Source organism: Megalobrama amblycephala, linkage group LG8, assembly GCF_018812025.1.
Source record: "Megalobrama amblycephala isolate DHTTF-2021 linkage group LG8, ASM1881202v1, whole genome shotgun sequence".
Lineage (NCBI taxonomy): Eukaryota > Metazoa > Chordata > Actinopteri > Cypriniformes > Xenocyprididae > Megalobrama > Megalobrama amblycephala.
In genome coordinates, this window is record NC_063051.1 from 27,608,964 (window position 1) to 27,628,739 (window position 19,776).

The 19,776-nt window shown below is 39.2% G+C and overlaps 2 protein-coding genes across 2 annotated transcripts; both read right to left on the minus strand.

Annotated features, from left to right (window-relative positions):
- Window positions 1–3,625: 3,625 nt before the first annotated feature.
- On the minus strand, window positions 3,626–8,379 carry tuba8l4 (tubulin, alpha 8 like 4). The gene is made up of 4 exons (XM_048200310.1): window positions 8,227–8,379; window positions 6,659–6,881; window positions 6,397–6,545; window positions 3,626–4,750 (listed from the first exon to the last, which is right to left on the minus strand). The coding sequence occupies exons 1-4, from the start codon at window positions 8,227–8,229 to the stop codon at window positions 3,773–3,775; spliced, it is 1,353 nt and encodes a 450-aa protein (XP_048056267.1). The 5' UTR covers window positions 8,230–8,379; the 3' UTR covers window positions 3,626–3,772.
- Window positions 8,380–11,441: 3,062 nt separating this feature from the next.
- Window positions 11,442–19,285, minus strand: si:ch211-114n24.6 (uncharacterized protein LOC795591 homolog). Its single transcript, XM_048200311.1, has 5 exons — window positions 19,175–19,285; window positions 13,622–13,683; window positions 13,163–13,385; window positions 12,681–12,829; window positions 11,442–12,586 (listed from the first exon to the last, which is right to left on the minus strand). The coding sequence occupies exons 2-5, from the start codon at window positions 13,622–13,624 to the stop codon at window positions 11,606–11,608; spliced, it is 1,356 nt and encodes a 451-aa protein (XP_048056268.1). The 5' UTR covers window positions 13,625–13,683; window positions 19,175–19,285; the 3' UTR covers window positions 11,442–11,605.
- Window positions 19,286–19,776: the final 491 nt, after the last annotated feature.

The window sequence follows — 19,776 nt, forward strand, 5'->3', positions numbered from 1 at the left end:
TTCTTTTTTTAGCATTTTAGACATTGTTTTTATTTTAAAGTTTATTCTAAGTTGATTGTTTTATTAATATTAATTGCACTGAATATATACACCGATCAGGCATAACATTATGACCACCTTCCTAATATTGTGTTGGTGCCCCTTTTGCTGCCAAAACAGCCCTGACCCGCACATCCCACAGATGCTTGATTGGATTGAGATCTGGGGAATTATCCTGCTGAAAGAGGCCACAGCCACCAGGGAATATTGTTTCCATGAAAAGGTGCACATGGTCTGCATCAATGCTTAGGTAGGTGGTACGTGTCAAAGTAACATCCACATGGATGGCAGGACCCAAGGTTTCCCAGCAGAACATTACCCAAAGCATCACACTGCCTCCGCCAGCTTGTTTTCTTGCCATAGTGCATCCTGATGCCATGTGTTCCCCAAGGCAAGCTCCATGGTCCAGTTCTGATGCTCACATGCCCACTGTTGGCACTTTACGCGGTGGACAGGGGTCAGCAAGGGCATCCCCATATGCAGCCCCATACGCAACAAACTGTGATGCACTGTGTATTCTGACACCTTTCTATCAGAACCAGCATTAACTTCTTGAGCAATTTGAGTTACAGTAGCTCGTCTGTTAGATCAGACCACACGGGCCAGCCTTCGCTCCCCACGTGCATCAATGAGCCTTGGCCGCCCATGACCCTGTCGCCAGTTCACCACTGTTCCTTCCTTGGACCACTTTTAAAAGATACTGACCACTGCAGACCGGGAACACCCCACAAGAGCTGCAGTTTTGGAGATGCTCTGACCCAGTCGTCTAGCCATCACAGTTTGGCCCTTGTCAAACTCGCTCAAATCATTACGCTTGCCCATTTTTCCTGCTTCTAACACATCAACTTTGAGAACAAAATCTTCACTAGCTGTCTAATATATCCCACTCACTAACAGGTGCCGTGATGAAGAGATAATCAGTGTTATTCACTTCACCTGTCAGTGCTCATAATGTTATGCCTCATCGGTGTGTGTGTGTATATATACACTACCAGTCAAAAGTTTGGAAACATTACTATTTTTAATGTTTTTGAACAAAGTCTCTTATGCTCATTAAGGCTGCATTTATTTAATAATAAATATATAAAAAACAGTAATATTGTGAAATATTATTACAATTTAAAATTATGGTTTTCTATTTTAATATACTTTAAAATATAATTTATTTCTGTGATGCAAAGCTGAATTGTCAGCATTATTACTCCAGTTTTCAGTGTCACATGATCCTTCAGAAATCATTGTAATATGCTGATTTATTATCAATGTTGGAAACAGTTGTGCTGCTTAATATTATTTTATAACCTGTGATACTTTTTCAGGATTCTTTGATGAATAAAAAGTTTAAAAATATCAGCATTTATTTAAGATAGAAATCTTTTGTAATAATATACACTACCATTCAAAAGTTTGGGTTAATTTTTTTTTCTTTCTTTTTTTGAAAGAAATTAATACTTTTATTCAAAATATACATTTTTTCTAACAATATAAATCTTTACTATCACTTTTTATCAATTTAACACATAAGTGCTGAATAAATGCTGTTCTTTTTAACCTTTTATTCATCAGTGAATCCTGAAAAAAGTATCAGTTTCCAAAAAAATATTAAGCAACACAACAGTTTTCAACATTGATAATAACTGAGTATCAAATCAGCATATTAGAATGATTTCTGAAGGATCATGTGACACTGAAGACTGGAGTAATGATGCTGAAAATTCAGCTTTGATCACAGAAATAAATTATGTTTTAAAGTATATTAAAATAGAAAACCATAATTTTAAATTGTAATAATATTTCACATTATTCTTGTTTTTTCTGTATTTATTATGAAATAAATGCAGCCTTAATGAGCAGAAGAGACTTCGTTCAAAAACATTAAAAATAGTAATGTTTCCAAACTTTTGACTGGTAGTGTGTGTGTGTGTATATATATATATACATATATATATATGTGTGTGTGTGTGTGTATACTGCCTAGCATATGCATTAAAAACCAGTCAGAACACACAAATCAACATCAACATGTTACGGTGGAGTTTTGCATTCAAATCTCACATAAAACTGTACATGATTGTCATTGGCGTCTTTCTTGAGTCATGTGACAGGCATAACCAGTGCTTTCACTTGTTTTCTTGCAGATAAGCTCAGTGCCAACTGGAATCAGAGCAAAAAGGCCCACTTTGTATTGTACACTGTTGCGCTGTAAACCATGTCTGCACTGTATCCACTTGACAAATAGGTACAGGAAAAAAAAGGGGCTTGCAAAATATTTTCATATTTTTCTGCTATTTAAATCCTTATATTGTATACACAATGCTTGGTCTGGTAATTATAGTTTTGTGATGTCCTTCATAACTGTATGTTGTGTATACAGAGGCTCAAGAATCTCAAGTTTAGTGTTGTGTGTGGCCACTGTGTGATCCACTGAAGGTTTACGTGTGTGGGTGTGTTTGTTCCCAGCACAGAGATCCGGCTCTCCTCTTTCACAAGACAAACACGCAACCCTATTCATCGCCAGTGCATGTTTAATCTGTAAACTATATCCAAAGCAGGCGACTGGATAAGAAGATTAGCTTGCCTGTGTTGAGAATATTATGTACTTAGGTTCAAGCATATAGAGCAGTATGAGTCAAAAGTTTGGAGACATCACTGAATGTAGGTTTCTCATGATCTAAAAGACCTTTTGATTTGAAGGGTTCTGCTTAAATGCTTCAAATTAGTTTTACTGAAAGACAGTATAGAAAAGTATTTTATTAATAAAAATATAAATTTTGTGGGGAAACTACTGGAAAAGTTTGTCAGGTCAGAGATCTCAATGCAGCGTGTGTGCAGAGACGTGATCTAGAAAAAGAGTAATGACTTTAATTTTAAAGAATTGCCACTGCATATTTACCATACATAAGACAAGCTGTTTAGAAAATGGATGGATCAATTACCACATTCATTTGCATTTCAGTTTAATGTGGTGGTTGGTGTCCATACTTTTCACTGATGCTGCAATTAAAATTGCCCCAATGTGTATTTTTATTTGAAAATATATATTTATCATTTCACAATAAGATATAAATTGTGATTTCAGTTTATTGATAGTTTCATAAGCTAAAGAAAAACTGTATTAAGCTTGTTTCCAAGGAGGTTGTTTATTTAAACCCTTCACAGTAGTGTGCAAGTGTGTAGATTTGTGTTAATTTGTCAGCATTTTAAAAACACAAATTCTGCCTATACTGCTGATGGCATATTTCTGGGAACCTGTGAAAACCCTTCTTCCCTTTTCTCTTGGCAACACTAATGCAAACAAGTCAATGGTTGCTAACAGATTAACACAATATTTCCTCATGTCATCTACTTTAAGACCAGACAACCGTGTGGCCCAGATCCAGCCCACATCTGGTACATGTGGATTATACGCAGACCAGATGTGGGCCAGATCTGGGCCGAAACTATTGCCGTCGGGGAGCTGTCAAATTTTGGCAAGGCCCAGTGTCCCGCCTTATGAAATTATAACCGTTTGGCTCCTTTGACACAAAGAAAGCCATACAAATATATCCTAAAACTCTTAGAGACATAAAAGACCAATCGCAGCAGATTATTTTTGCATTTTTATTGAATAGGTTGACCAAATAAAAGGAACACTTTTATTTAATGGAATGTGGTTTCATAACAGAACATTTTACATATTAAGTCAGGCATGAGTTGTCTTGCCAGGTTGTGCAAGGGTCAGTAAGCCATCAACTTAATACTCCTCTCCTTCTTCATCCTCTTCTCCGACACTGTCTGTGCCAACTTCTTCATAATCCTTCTCCAGGGCAGCCATGTCTTCTCTGGCCTCTGAGAACTCGCCCTCCTCCATACCTTCACCCACATACCAATGAACGAAAGCTCTCTTGGCGTACATCAGATCGAACTTGTGATCCAGACGAGCCCAGGCTTCAGCAATGGCTGTAGTGTTGCTCAGCATGCACACGGCTCTCTGCACCTTAGCCAGGTCACCTCCAGGAACCACAGTTGGGGGCTGGTAGTTGATTCCAACCTTGAATCCAGTGGGACACCAGTCCACAAACTGGATGCTACGCTTTGTCTTGATGGTGGCGATAGCAGAGTTGACATCTTTGGGTACGACATCTCCACGGTACAGCAGACAGCAAGCCATGTACTTGCCGTGACGAGGGTCGCATTTCACCATCTGATTGGCCGGCTCGAAGCAAGCGTTGGTGATGTCAGCAACGGACAGCTGCTCATGGTAGGCTTTCTCTGCAGAGATCACTGGGGCGTAGGTGGCGAGAGGGAAGTGGATACGTGGATAGGGCACCAGATTAGTTTGGAACTCGGTCAGATCTACATTTAGGGCTCCATCGAAACGCAGGGATGCTGTGATGGAGGAAACGATCTGCCCGATCAGCCTGTTGAGGTTTGTGTAGGTGGGACGCTCAATGTCAAGGTTTCTACGGCAGATATCGTAGATGGCCTCGTTGTCCACCATGAAGGCACAGTCAGAGTGCTCGAGGGTGGTGTGGGTGGTAAGGATGGAGTTGTAGGGCTCAACCACCGCTGTGGACACTTGAGGAGCTGGATAGACAGCAAACTCAAGTTTTGACTTCTTTCCGTAGTCGACAGAGAGCCGTTCCATTAGGAGGGAGGTGAACCCAGAGCCGGTGCCACCACCAAAACTGTGGAAGATCAGGAAGCCCTGGAGCCCAGTGCACTGATCAGCCTGCAAAGAAAATAGTGAACATTTTGATGGGGAAATATCTCAATTATAAAAACATTTAAGTAATTATAACAAAATTTACTTCGGTTTTTCTTGCCTAGTGACTAGCATGTTTAAGGGGGGGATGTATATGTTCTGTGAAGTTCTTAACTAACCAGTCCCACCAAGATTACGCAGGACTTTTCCCCTGATTTTGCGGCCTAAAATGAATTTGCTGCAGCATATTTTTGTTGCCGTTTTGCAGTATAATAATCAGTAATACAGTATAGCAGTGCAGATACTGGTATAGGTAATATAGGCACCGCCCAAGGCGGCATGGGGCACCGCTTGCGCACAGTTTTCAGACAACTTTATTTTTTATAGTTCATTTGAGGCAGTTTCGATGACGTTATTTTGATGACAAATGTCGACAGCGCATTATTGTAATGCTTGTGCATGAATGTTTCTGCTCACAGGTGGAGACTAGCAAATATTTGCAAATAAAACACTACATAGGCTTCACTGTATGAATTAAATATACACTGTTATTAAAGCTAATAAAGTTACTCAGTCAAGAGCAACGAGCGATTTTCTATGACAAGTTAGGCTGCTAACTACACAATATCAGCCTGATTTTGGCATGATCCATTTGACTTAGGGTGTCTTGGTGATTCGTAAATGACAATAGGTGTTGGGATGTAAGAAACCAACATGTGACACTTCACGGTGTCATTACAAAAATGAATTTTTTTCCAGTCATCCACGACAGGCTGTCACATCTGTGATGTTGACCAAAAGGAGTACAGAAGCTCTTTTGCACACAGCTTTTAAACATGGTGAAATGAAAGAGACTATGGTATTGGTGCGGCAATGGAGAAAGGTTTGTGGAGCCAATGACGGAATTTTCTAGCTTTCCATGTTTTCACTGTTATATGGTAGGGGGCGCTATTACGCAACTTCTGAAAGATTACTGGATCTGTGGATCAAAACATGCAAAAAAGCAGCAGAAACAAGTGATAAAAGCAAAGCATTATGCACATTGTAGTCTTTGGGGGGAAAAAAAGCTATTTTCTCAACTTTTTGTTCAAAATCAAACTTTTTTTTAATTAAACTTTCCCACATTCATGTGTTGATTAAAAAAAGGCATGAAGCTATAATAAAACTGTTGTTTAAAAGCAAAGCCTCTATTATTTCTCTTGATATATTGCATGTTCAGATACTCATACAACAAAATATTCTAGGGGCCATGAAAGTTTTGTGAAAAATATAAAAAATAATGGTGGTTACTGGCAACTTTAAAAAAAGAAAAGGAAAAAAAAAAAAAAAAAAAACACTGGTGGGGAAAGAGTTAAGACACTCATAGCCTATATAACTGGATGTCCCAGTGCTCTGTATTACATTACATGAAATTCACTGCAATGCAGCGCCAGGACACTTGAACACATTGAGTAATTTGCTTGGACTCTGAATTATGGATTTTTATTGCCTAATATTGCTTCCCCCTCTCAGGTTAACATTTTGCTGAAAAATTGCGTAAAGACAAAAATGTGTGCTGCTGCAAGAAATGCAGAGTTTACATTAAATTCTGTGATCGTAGAATCGTGAAATCCTGGGGGACTGACTAACATCTACAGTTTATAGGTAAGGCAGTGGCAGTATGGGTGTCTTACCAGTTTACGAGTTCTGTCCAGCACCAGGTCAATGATCTCCTTGCCAATGGTGTAGTGCCCACGGGCGTAGTTGTTGGCAGCATCTTCCTTGCCAGTGATCAACTGTTCAGGGTGGAACAGCTGGCGGTAGGTACCTGTGCGCACTTCATCTGGAAAAACAAGACACTTCTTATAACTGCAGGCTAACCAAAACACTTGAAGTTGCCCCAGGGAACAAAATATTGTTTAATATAAAATAATATATACAAAAATTGTTTATTACCAATGACAGTGGGCTCCAGGTCGACAAAGACTGCTCTTGGGACATGTTTACCAGCTCCAGTCTCACTGAAGAAGGTGTTGAAGGAGTCATCTCCTCCTCCAATAGTTTTATCACTGGGCATCTGACCATCTGGCTGGATCCCATGCTCTAGACAATACAACTCCCAGCATGCATTGCCCATCTGGGCTCCGGCTTGGCCAACGTGCATTGAAATACATTCACGCTAGAGCAAAAGAGAGAAAAAAGGAGATGGTTTAACATCAGCAACTTAAAATGCTCAGAAGAAATGTAAATGAAATATATATTTTGTATTGTGCAAATAAATTGACCTTATTACAGTAAAAGTTACAAAACATTATTTCTGAAGTCCCCTGAAAAAATATGCGGCAACAGGTATATTTTTACACAAGCACATTATGTCCAGACAGGAAATGGGGCAGAATGATAGGGCAGGATGTTTACTCTGCACACTCTTTTCATATGGAAAGTTGTTGAATTGTGCCTTTTGTATAAAAAAAAATAAAAAATTAAAAAAAAAAATGCAGGGACAGGACAGTATAGGTTTCCATTGTAACATTACAACTTACGTAGATAAGAGGTAGGGACTTTCCTTCAGCTCAAAATGCTAAATGTCGTGTTAGAAATATGATCACTGCCCAGTAACAAAGTATAGCCTAAGATAACCTATTTCCAAAGATCAATTGGTCTGCATGTGGATCAATACCCGTTCCCAGCTCCCAACCAGACATACTGCAGCTGTTTCAGTCGTTTTATCTGCATGAGCGCATGCGGGCCTAAATGCTGACTAAGCCTACAGTCTAGGGAGGCTGTGGAATGTCCCCATTTTGCGCTCCTATGATCACTCTTTGAATGTCAAGTAGTGCTCATTTTTACATCTAAAACAGAAATACGGAATTAAATGAGTCAGTGTTACTATAAGTATAGTGTGGGGGAAGAGACCTAAAGGGCAGGGCAGGGCTGGTCCCTTCCCCCACCCAACGTGTACCACCCATCTTTGACAAAACAAAATGAGAAGAAGAAAAAAGCGCGATATCTGATCGCGCCTTTACTGGAGACCTTTATCCGAGTATTTGAAATTCTGACGTGTCTGCTCCACCCTTGTGGCGCATCTAACAAAAGCTTAAGCTTTATATCATTTACAAGTTTAATACAATTCTGGATATGTAACATGTTCATCTTATCAGGGCGTTTATCAGTTTTACAAATATATAAGTTTAGTTTTCTGCCTCTGCCCCTTTCTCTTTGTTCTGTGTGCCTTTCGAAAGTGCGTCAGTCATCTTAAAGCTCCTGCTGTTGCGCGTGCGCGCGCATTTGTCTCGCTGCCGCCCAATGCATCGAAATACTTTTAATCCTCGCTAAACACGTAATTGTAAACGAATTTAGATATACATGATTATTTTAAGACAGAAATCACTTCAAATTTAACACAAAACTCAAAGATATTTCGTACTAAACACGAATATCAGGCTGTAAAATAACATTGTATAGACAGAGAAAATAATCGTCTGCCGTATTTGCTAAAAACAAACGTAAAATATAGGACTCACCATTTTGTCAGATTTTCCTTCAGACCGACGTCAAGGGTTCGGAGAATGAAGGCAGAATTGCCGCGGAAGGGGCCAGACTACGTTTATATAGAGGCGCGCGACCGGATGCAGGAGAGGCGGGGCTCTGGCTTCACTCTGGCGGGAGCGACAGTTAGCGGTCACGAGTGAGGGGAAGGAGGGAACTTTTGGGCGGAATTTCATATTAGCCGACTCATTCAGTCAGAAAAGGATTGAGAGAGAATGGAAAGTGCCCAGTTGGTCAAAGGAGTGGGTTCTGAATTTAAATGGTAAATAAAATAATAATAATAAAAAAACACAAATATTGGACGCTGAGAGAGGTCGCGTTTATGATATATATTTGAATAAGATCTTCCATGTATAGCCTATATATATATCCTTATCACTACAACAAAGGCGTTTTCATTCAGGTTTCAGACTTACAAAGGTTTTAAGAAAAGGTTAGACATTTCTACGTGTTTATTTGAGCAGCTCTTTATATTTAATTATTGCACAGTGTATTTTTATCAATAGTTGACTCAAAGTTTGAAAGATAATTGACCGAAAATTTTTATTTGCAATTATTTAACTCTCATATTGTCTCAAACCATGACATTCTTTCATCTGTGGAACACAAAAGGGTTAATTGTTTAACAATATTTGCCAAAGTTCTTATATTGTAAGTGTATGGGGACTGCTAAGCATCAAAAAGGACAACATAAAGTGGAAAGGTTTAGAGAAAAAAAGTGTTAAAATTTATAATATATAAATAAACTATAAACATACAATAACACGAAATAGATTAAAATATTATTTAAAAAAATATTAAATAAATTAAGAATTAAACAGTATGGGAAATAAACATAACAGAAATGAAATATTTTCAAATTAATATATTACACTGTTAAAGGGTTAGTTCACCCAAAAATGAAAATAATGTCATTTATTACTCACCCTCATGTCGTTCTACACCCGTAAGACATTCGTTAATCTTCGGAAATTAAGATATTTTTGTTGAAATTCGATGGCTCAGTGAGGCCTCCATAGCCAGCAATGACATTTCCTCTTTCAAGATCCAAAAAGATACTAAAAACATATTTAAATCAGTTCATGTGAGTACAGTGGCTCAATATTAATATTATAAAGCGACAAGAATATTTTTTAAATATTTTTTAGTACCTTTATGGATCTTGAGAGAGGAAATGTCATTGCTCCCTATGCAGGCCTCACGGAGCCATCGGATTTCAACTAAAATATCTTAATTTGTGTTCCGAAGATTAACGAAGGTCTTACGGGTGTAGAACGACATGAGGGTGAGTAATAAATGACAGAATTTTCATTTTTGGGTGAACCCTTTAATTTGTGATTTTTCACAGTTAATAAATTGGGTCTTTATACACAAAAATATGTAACTGCATTTTAAATTTTAGGATGAGAATGACTGAAGATTGAAAACCACTTGTCTATATATGATTTTTGTACTACATTCCAAGTCTTAGTTTCTTTTATCGAATTTAAAACAAAGATTAGTAAAACATTTCATTGTCAACTTATTGCATTTACATAATTTTCTTCTCATAATAAATTATATCTTCAAATGTTGCTGTCAGTAGTAATAATAATAATAGGACCCTGGTATCCTCCAAGAGTTTTAAAGGGCATTTGTTACAGAAGACCAGAACGTATATGATCTGGTCTGAAAACACGTTGCAGTAACAGAGCCACATTTGCACACAGTAGTTTTCACATTAATGCAACTTTTTGTATATCTGTGTCATGAACTTTGCTCTTTGGCAGATATATCTCCAGATCTGCTCTGCAGGAAGCCTCAGCAGATGTGTATGGAAATAAATACTATGCAAGTCAATGGTTCCCATCAACTGTTCATCTGACATTCTTCAAAATAACTTCTTTTGTGTTCAGAAGAAGAAATTCATACAGGTTTGGAACAACTTGAGGGTAAGTAATGATGACAGAATTTTCATTTTTGGATGAACGATCCCTTTAACTGGAAGATAATATTGTACAATACATTAAACACATTGACTGTAATAACGCTTTCTCGCTCTTTTTCCCCGCACAAGGTTTTGTGGCTTGGATAAGTCCAATTGTTTAGAGAAGGACTCAGTGGAGAATGTCTGGAATGCCTGGTAGGGCGGTTGGTGTTTTTAAGTGGATGGCAGTGCAATCGTGTCAGCTTATGAGAGGAAAGAAGCAATAAAAGGGTCAAGTTTAAATTATGTTAACATTATGCTCCCAAATGTGAGAAAAAGAGACCATAAAAAGTTATCGTTTTAGGGGAAACTTGTCTCCTGCGACTTCTCAGACGGGGCGGGGTCAAAAGTTAAATGAAAGGAGCTGTATGTAAAATGATCTGTTAAGGGCTAGATTTGCATCCAAATAGACTATCTACAATGTAAATGAGACCATTGTTTGTGGAATTTACCTTTCTATGTCTGGAACTATTTGCAGTCCCACCCCATACTTTGCCTGAAGATTTACTTTTAAACATTAATTGCAGAAAGACATTTGAGTGTTGTGCTATGGCAGGCTGCCAAGCCATTAGTGAAATTATCTTAAAGTGACATTTATGTCATTTGTCAGAAGGCACTTTTAAACATCTCAACAGCTGATATGTTTTAATATTTGATATAACACGATTTTCAGCTTCAAGTCTGTGCAAGGGCATCTTAAGCACACTGAAACAGACTTGAATGACTCATGATTTTAAGTCATGCAAATTGCGTAACACGGTACACTGTTGTCGATTGCTTCCATGGCACCCTTTCATTGTGATCTCCATTTGCATTTCCTTAGTCCTCAGGCAATCAAATTACAAAAACATTACACAAGCAGGCTTCAGGTGGCATAGTGCCGCCCAATCTTTTATTCTTACCCCCGGAGCACTATAATCAAGAAAACTAAAGCTGTTAGCACTGTAGTGGTTACCGTCGTAACAATTCTCAATCTTTTTTTCACTATAGTAACTGTTGCTAGTAACTGGTTATCTTGTTTGCTGATTAACTACATTTTTTGTTTGACAAACAACTAAAAATGTCAATATGAGTCTTTAGACGATATCACCTTTACATTTATGGTGTGTCATGTGCACTTGGAGATTGACTTGCATGAGTCATGTGGATGATTTGTTCATATTCATCCACTGATTAGACAAAAACAAAACTGACACATTGAATCAATAACCAATATCAGGAAAATAGGAGTAAAAATTTTTAAAAGGCACATAATCTACATGTCAAATACAGCTTTCAAGTGAGCATAGGAAACATAAAAACAATATTTTGTTAGTGACAATACTGTTTGTGAAAGCTATGAAGATCTGTGATGTTTCTTGACAAGATTATGAAAACCAGGAATTCCTTTAATACTCCTCTCCTTCTTCTTCTCCCTCTTCTCCGACACTGTCTGTGCCAACTTCTTCATAATCCTTCTCCAGGGCAGCCATGTCTTCTCTGGCCTCTGAGAACTCGCCCTCCTCCATACCTTCACCCACATACCAATGAACGAAAGCTCTCTTGGCGTACATCAGATCGAACTTGTGATCCAGACGAGCCCAGGCTTCAGCAATGGCTGTAGTGTTGCTCAGCATGCACACGGCTCTCTGCACCTTAGCCAGGTCTCCTCCAGGAACCACAGTCGGGGGCTGGTAGTTGATTCCAACCTTGAATCCAGTGGGACACCAGTCCACAAATTGGATGGTACGTTTGGTTTTAATGGTAGCGATAGCAGAGTTGACATCTTTGGGTACGACATCTCCACGGTACAGCAGACAGCAAGCCATGTACTTGCCGTGACGAGGGTCGCATTTCACCATCTGATTGGCCGGCTCGAAGCAAGCGTTGGTGATTTCTGCAACGGACAGCTGCTCATGGTAGGCTTTCTCTGCAGAGATCACTGGGGCGTAGGTGGCGAGAGGGAAGTGGATACGTGGATAGGGCACCAGATTAGTTTGGAACTCAGTCAGATCTACATTTAGGGCTCCATCGAAACGCAGGGATGCTGTGATGGAGGAAACGATCTGCCCGATCAGCCTGTTGAGGTTTGTGTAGGTGGGACGCTCAATGTCAAGGTTTCTACGGCAGATATCGTAGATGGCCTCGTTGTCCACCATGAAGGCACAGTCAGAGTGCTCGAGGGTGGTGTGGGTGGTAAGGATGGAGTTGTAGGGCTCAACCACCGCTGTGGACACTTGAGGAGCCGGATAAATGGCAAATTCCAGTTTTGACTTCTTTCCGTAGTCGACAGAGAGCCGTTCCATTAGGAGGGAGGTGAACCCAGAGCCGGTGCCACCACCAAAACTGTGGAAGATCAGGAAGCCCTGGAGCCCAGTGCACTGATCAGCCTGCAGGATTAAATAATGAGTTATTCCTAGAATCAATTGATTTGTAATGCAACCCCCAAGATAAAGCCAACCTTTGACCCCAAGACTGTCTTACCAGTTTGCGAGTCCTGTCCAGCACCAGGTCAATGATCTCCTTGCCAATGGTGTAGTGCCCACGGGCGTAGTTGTTGGCAGCATCTTCCTTGCCAGTGATCAACTGCTCAGGGTGGAACAACTGGCGGTAGGTACCTGTGCGCACCTCATCTGGAAAATCAATTAGTATTTGATTATTTAGCATTTTATTATATTTCAGATAAGATAATTCGGTCACTTGCATCATTTATTTTCATCAGATTACTCTTGATATGTTATAGTATAAGTTCACTTTCTGCTGAACACAAAAGAAGACATTTTGAAGAATATGGGTAAACAAACAGTTGATTGGCCCCATTGATTTCCATGGTATGGGGAGAGAGAAAATTCTATGGAAGTCAACGGGGCCCATCAACTGTTTGGTTACCAACATTCTTCAAAATATCTTTTTGGTTGAACTATCCCTTTAATTATACAAAGTGAGTTAGTTTTCAATTTCATTACCAATGACAGTGGGCTCCAGGTCAACAAAGACAGCTCTAGGAACATGTTTTCCAGCTCCAGTCTCACTGAAGAAAGTGTTGAAGGAGTCGTCACCCCCTCCGATTGTTTTATCACTTGGCATCTGACCATCTGGCTGGATCCCATGCTCTAGGCAATACAACTCCCAGCATGCATTGCCCATTTGCACACCTGCCTGGCCGACATGGACTGAGATGCACTCACGCTATAGGGTGTAAATGAGAGGCATGGTTAAAACTGCTAAAAAAGTCAAGGCCATTTAACTTTCTCTTGGAAAAATATCTTTAAAAAAAAAGACAAAAAAAAAATAAATAAAAATTACATAAAAAACTTAAATAAAATTATTCATGAAGACTATAAGACCATTAAATAAAAGTCAAGTACAATCATTCACTATAATAAATAATACATCAGACAAATAAATCTTTTAAAATGTCCTACCATTGTAGAATTTTCCTCTGTCCGACGTCAAGAGTTCGGTTGAGAAATCTTGCGAATGTTCTCTGTGAAGATATCATCTCTATTTAAGAGCAAGCTCATGCCATGGTAACATGGTTTGTTGTTGGCAACAAAGGGGTTAAGTTCAATCATGTGAATGTCAATCAAAGATGACCGCAGTGTTCTGAACAAACAGGCCTAGTCACATCCCAGTGCTTCTTGTTACCTGCAAAAGACACACGCTAACCGGCCAACACTCATCTAATCATCCACAGTCATTAATATTTAACCCTGCATTTGAATCACATCTTAACAGAATTTGGTGAGGTTTGTATCACAGATGGAAGAACCATGTAAAACAGAGGTTGAGGGAGTGTGAACTTGGTTCACTGTGGCTTAAGCAATCACTATTTTTCAAACTTATGGTTAGGGATTTAATCAAACCCCCATCTCTATATGCCTTTTCACAACAAGAGCGAAAACAATAAGTCAATAGCATTGTTTATTTTAAATGCTTTAAATTTGAATGGATTTTGATGTGCTGTCAATGTTTTAATTGCTTAGCAATGCAGTGGTAACCACAGCACCGTAGCGTCATGGCAGCAGCTTTTGCAAGGGCAAATACCACTTCAATTTTTTCAGAAAATGTAAAATAAAAATGTAATTTATTGAAATCTCATCCACAGACTTCCCTGCTTTTTTTTTTTTTTTTTTTTACCATTTTGTCTTCTCTGTGTGTGGGATCACTTGTTTTTGAGCTTTGGGTTATACTCAAAGGATACTAACAGCCAAATCTACTTTCTCGTTCTTTGTTTCTGTCTCTACATAAGCTGTGTAAACTGACCCAGGCACTCATCATCTGTAGCACTTACAATGTCATATCTGTACCCTAATTAAGTCTGTAAACTATTGTTAACCGGCTAGGTGGCCATGGAGCCCAAGAACAAACAATTCTCATCTGTTCCCTGAAAGTTCCCATGACAATAAATGCACATGAAACATAATCAAGTCAGAATGGGGAGGGTGGAGCTTTGTTCAAAATGTTAGGCTATGTTCAGACTGTCAGCAAAAATCTGATTTTTTGCATATCCTAATTTTATCCAGATGGGTTTTTGAAAGTCTAGACAGCAAAAAACAAAAAAACAAAAACACATGAAATCAGATTTTTTTCAAATCTGATTGAAACCACATTTGGAGGTGGTTTGAAATGTGATTCCAATAAGATTTTTACAATAGTGTCTCAGTCTGGACACTCCAGCTGCTCAAATCTGTCTGTCAGTCCAAATCCGATTATTTGTGTATCCAAGTGGAATGTGATCTAAAATTATTGACTGTCCACATTGTATGTCGCAACTGATCCGATTTGTGTGTCCATGCCGCCCTTTCGTTTTCCAGAATATCTGCATTGGTTTCAGTGGCAATGGCATTGTGTTGTATATGGCAAAAACAACAACCGCAGCATGGGAGGGTTTACAATAGAGATGTTGTCTTATTTACAACAAGACAATGTTATAAATCCCGCTAGCCACAACGCTGGACTACTAAGTCTTCTGGAGTAACAGCGGAAACGTAGGAGGCTGGTATTTGTGGCTTTATTCTGCATTGTCGTCTCCGCCGGTTTCAAAACGTCTCCATTATATTGTAATTTTCTGCTCGTCCGGCACTTTGCATCAACTCAACCTTGTTTCTCCAGCGACTTTCAACATATTTCCTATAACAGCGTCTGACGTTTTTGTTTTACTTGAGAAGGTCAGATAAACCATGAGAAATCCGATCAGAGCGTTCAGACTGAAACGGATTTCCAGAAATGCGATTTGAATAGGATTTCAAACCACATATAAATGTAGCTTAAAATGCATTTCATGTGATTTTGGCCATTCACACTTCCTAAATCTGATCGGATTTAAATCGGATAAGCACAAAAATCGGATTTGGGCTGACAACGTAGCCTATGTGACTTTCTCACGCCATGTAAAACGTAAATGTCAGACGTTGTAATAGGAAACAAGCTGAAAGTCGCTTCAGTAACAAGGTTGTGTTGTTGCAAAGTGCCAGACGAGCAGAAAATGACAATATAACGGAGACGTGTTTTGAAACCGGCGGAGATAAAGCCGGAATAACGTGAACCAGGCTCCTATGTTTCTGCCGCTGCCTCATAAAACGCATAGTCAAAGATTATATATATATAGGGGAGAGTGGGGTAAAGTGGGACATTTTTTACATTTGCTCCCCTCTAAGTGAGCTAAAATTATATATCAGTAAAATTTACACCTTTCCCATTAATTCAGGATGTTTCCTAGCCATGGAAATGATCAGAATGTATTCAGGATGAAGATCCGTGAAAATATGATTGTTTTTAAAAAAGTCATCTTGTGTCTCACTTTACCCCAGTTTAGGGGTAAACTGAGACAGACCACAAAAATCAAGGGGGTAAACTGATCCACTTACTTTTTCCACTGTGAAACTACCATAACAACACTTGTTGTAACCGTTTGAATCCTGACAGCTAGTTTGACAACCACACATTCCAGAACTAACGTCAGACTAGTAACAAAATCATGGGGATTGGTCAATTAAGCACTTTCCAAATACAACATAATATAATTCAAAATATTTTAATTAACATTCAAATGACAGATAGAACCAGTTAGATTAGAACACAGTCTGGGGGTCAGAACACAGGACCCTTAGGGTGCGTTCACACTTGTCATGTTTGGTTCAATTAAAACAAACCCTGGTGCGATTGCTCAGTTAGTGCGGTTCATTTGAACATATGTGAACGCTGCCTAAAAAGAAACCCTAAAAAGGATAGAATCCTCACGCATGTTGTTTTTTCTTGTCATAGTCGCAAGTTTGCCCATCACAGACATCAGACGCGTGTCTCGTTTGTGTGTGTAACGGATGGATTCCTGCCGCTATTTTGACTACTTTACACATTTTATGAGCTCTTCATGAGTTCCCAGCTGGTCAAAATACCATCACATGCAGGCTACACACACACAACAAGCGCATTTACCTCAGCACACAGCATTGTTTTGGATGTTTGTTAAAGGTACAATCTGTAATATTTTTTTCCGCTAGAGGTCACTAGAAACCTATTCAAAACAAAGGCGTAGTTTGATGACTCCAAGTTTTAGAGCGGAAACTTGGGACATGTGGTCTCCATCTCAACGGACGGTGCAAAAGAATAGGGATTGAAGAACTCATGTTCATGTATGCGATTATTAACGTTACTGTAGTATGAAGCAGAGCAGGACCGAGTGTTGCGGGAGCTGAACGAGGAGCTGGAGCGATTGATCAACACACGCCATACGAGCAGCGGGACTTTTATTATGTCACAGTCGCCGGCGCCGCTTCCACTTTTCCGGTCATGAGTATGAGGTTTACGGGAGCTGTCCTTGTCGACAGAACCAGCGGCAGATGGTAAACAGTAATTATGATCCATAAATAAGTAACACAATCCACCATAAAACATGCAAGAAGTAAATAAGGAACTGCTTGAAGCAAGCTAGTGGTTTGCTGGACGCTCGGCACTACTTCTGCATTTGTCCACGACACTGTTGTCATGTGGTTTCTACGTCAGTAAAGGTGGTAACAAAGGGTAACTGACGTCATTGACAGGCGACTGCACTGCCCCGTGTCACTGTTTAGAATGGGAATTTTCTCATGATTTACAAGTAGTTGAATACATTAGAGATATTGTTAGTAATCAGCTGGACAAAATATATAACACTAGCCTAGTGGTTTTTGGATATTTTACTGCGAATATCTTACAGATTGTACCTTTAAGTTCCCATTCAAAATTGGCAATACGTCATAAAATCTGACAAATCACGTTGTGAATGTATTGAACGTAATGAACTCAAGGTTCGGTATCTTTTGGTTTGGTGATAAAATTGCCAATCTGAACGCTAATTGGACCAGGACTACATTTTATACCATTTTTTTACCGTACCAAATATAACCAAACGAACCGAACTACAAGTGTGAACGGACCCTTAGAGCCAGCTAGTGTCTGGAGGTCAGAGCAAAGCACAATCAGAACCAGCTAGAACAGCCTGGGACTCAGAACACAGGACTAGACCCACCTGTATTAGAACATCAGCCTACTGTTATACTCTTTAACTAGGCCTACTCTACATTCCAGCCCTGAAGGTTACAGGGAAAGATGAGGAGTTGATCTCTCCATCTCTCCAGGCCTTTTAGGTTGAGGCAGCTTCTTTACCACATCACTTTTAGGAACATGTGCCACATCATTCTCCTCGAGGGGTGTTTTGCCCCAGAGGTTGTCTTCCTGGTGTTTTGCCTTGGCATGATGGCTTTTCTACAATGTTTATGACATTAAAAATAAAACATATGTAATGTAATATTACATTAAAATATGTTTAAGACTAAATTTAACTTGTGCCTCATGTCTCACTTTACCCCAAAGCATTTGTCTCACTTTACCCCACCACTACATTTTAGAAAAAAACAATCTCTCTTAGCAATTCAGGCTAATCTTCAGCTAGCATCATCACATGGTTTTATATGTTGATAGTTCATCAACATGTATGATATACGTTTTTCTACCTGAATCAGTTTGCTTTGGCACAACAGTTGATTAAGTTGACCGCAAGAAAATTTACTTTTATATGCAAAAAATATATTTTTGTGAAAAAAACATGCTTAGCACAGCACCATGAGGTCCTCTCCTTCATGGCCAAGGGGAAATGTGAGGGGCTTGAAAACATAATTGTCACATAACCACAAATGTGTTCCTTTGTCGAGATACAGGGGGTGTCTCACATTACCCGATGTCTCACATTACCCCACTCTCCCCTATATATATATATATATATATATATATATATATATACAGAAAGAAAGACAATTCACTCCTGTTATTTGTGAATGGGAGAAACTGCAACGCCCAATATGGCGGTCCGCCTTCTTGGTAAAGTCATAATTTGCGCCACTGCAGCTGCCGTTACAAACTCCGGTTCCCATAGAAACCGAGAAACCTAACTTGAAAAACAAGCTTTTGTAACGCTATTTGAGCATAAGAAACAACATTTATTTATGTCAGATTTTGTTGCTGATTTTAAACATGTTATTTAATTGTGAGTTCGGCAAGTAGTTTTTGAGATTTCAGGATTCTCCCTTTCAAATAGATAGGCGTTGCAAATATGGCCGCCGAGTGAACAGACTTACCTCGAAAGGGACTTTGGCATAGTCCAGATGGCGGCTACACATTATCATGTTATAAAGACATCTGTATTGCAAACCCTCCATGTTGCGGTTGTTGTTTTTGGCGTATACCTATCAACTCAAAGTCATTGCCATAGAAACCAATGCAGTCAGATATTTTGGAAAGCGAAAGAGCGGCACTGGACACACAAATTGGACCTGAACAGTTGCGATACACAATGCGGACATTCAATAATTTTACATCAGATGCCAATCGAATACAATCTTTTTAACGCGACACACACACATTACTAACGTAAAAACCGCACCCCCTCGCTGCACAGCGGAGCCGGGCGTGACTACAGCACAGAACATCACAATATATACCTATGTATATACCAGTCTCCTCCGTAGCTGTTTTTCTGATGCGATGGAGTTCAACTTCTGCGCCGCGACTCGACAGGGTCTTATTTAAAGATCGAGATGATGCAGTACCTCCATTTTTCCTGCATCCGGTCACAATACGTGGGTACGCCTACGTCGTTACCAATGCAACCCATGCAGATATGATGGTTATGTCCAGACAAACAAATCTTATTTGACCACTTGCAATAAATAGTGCGGACAGCCTGTCTGAAAAGATCTGGTTTATGAAAATATCCGATTTGCCTGCAGTCTGAACATTGCCTTTTTAGTAGCTATTATTATCTGTGTTGTATATTTCGAAGCTCATTCATAGGCTTAACATTTCAAATGACCAAGTAATAAGAAATGGCTAAGTGTCAATGTAGTTTAGGTTTTCATATGTGACTAATATCGCATTAGAAGTATTAAAAAAGGGAAGCTTAGCTTTATTGCCCTTAAAATATGTTAAAATGATTCCATGACAAAAAGTGGATGAAGTGAGATGAACGAGAGGACCCTAGATTTGAAGTTCAGCATGATTTTAAGTTTAATATGCTTCTTAAAGTCTGCCAGACAGGGTGGTT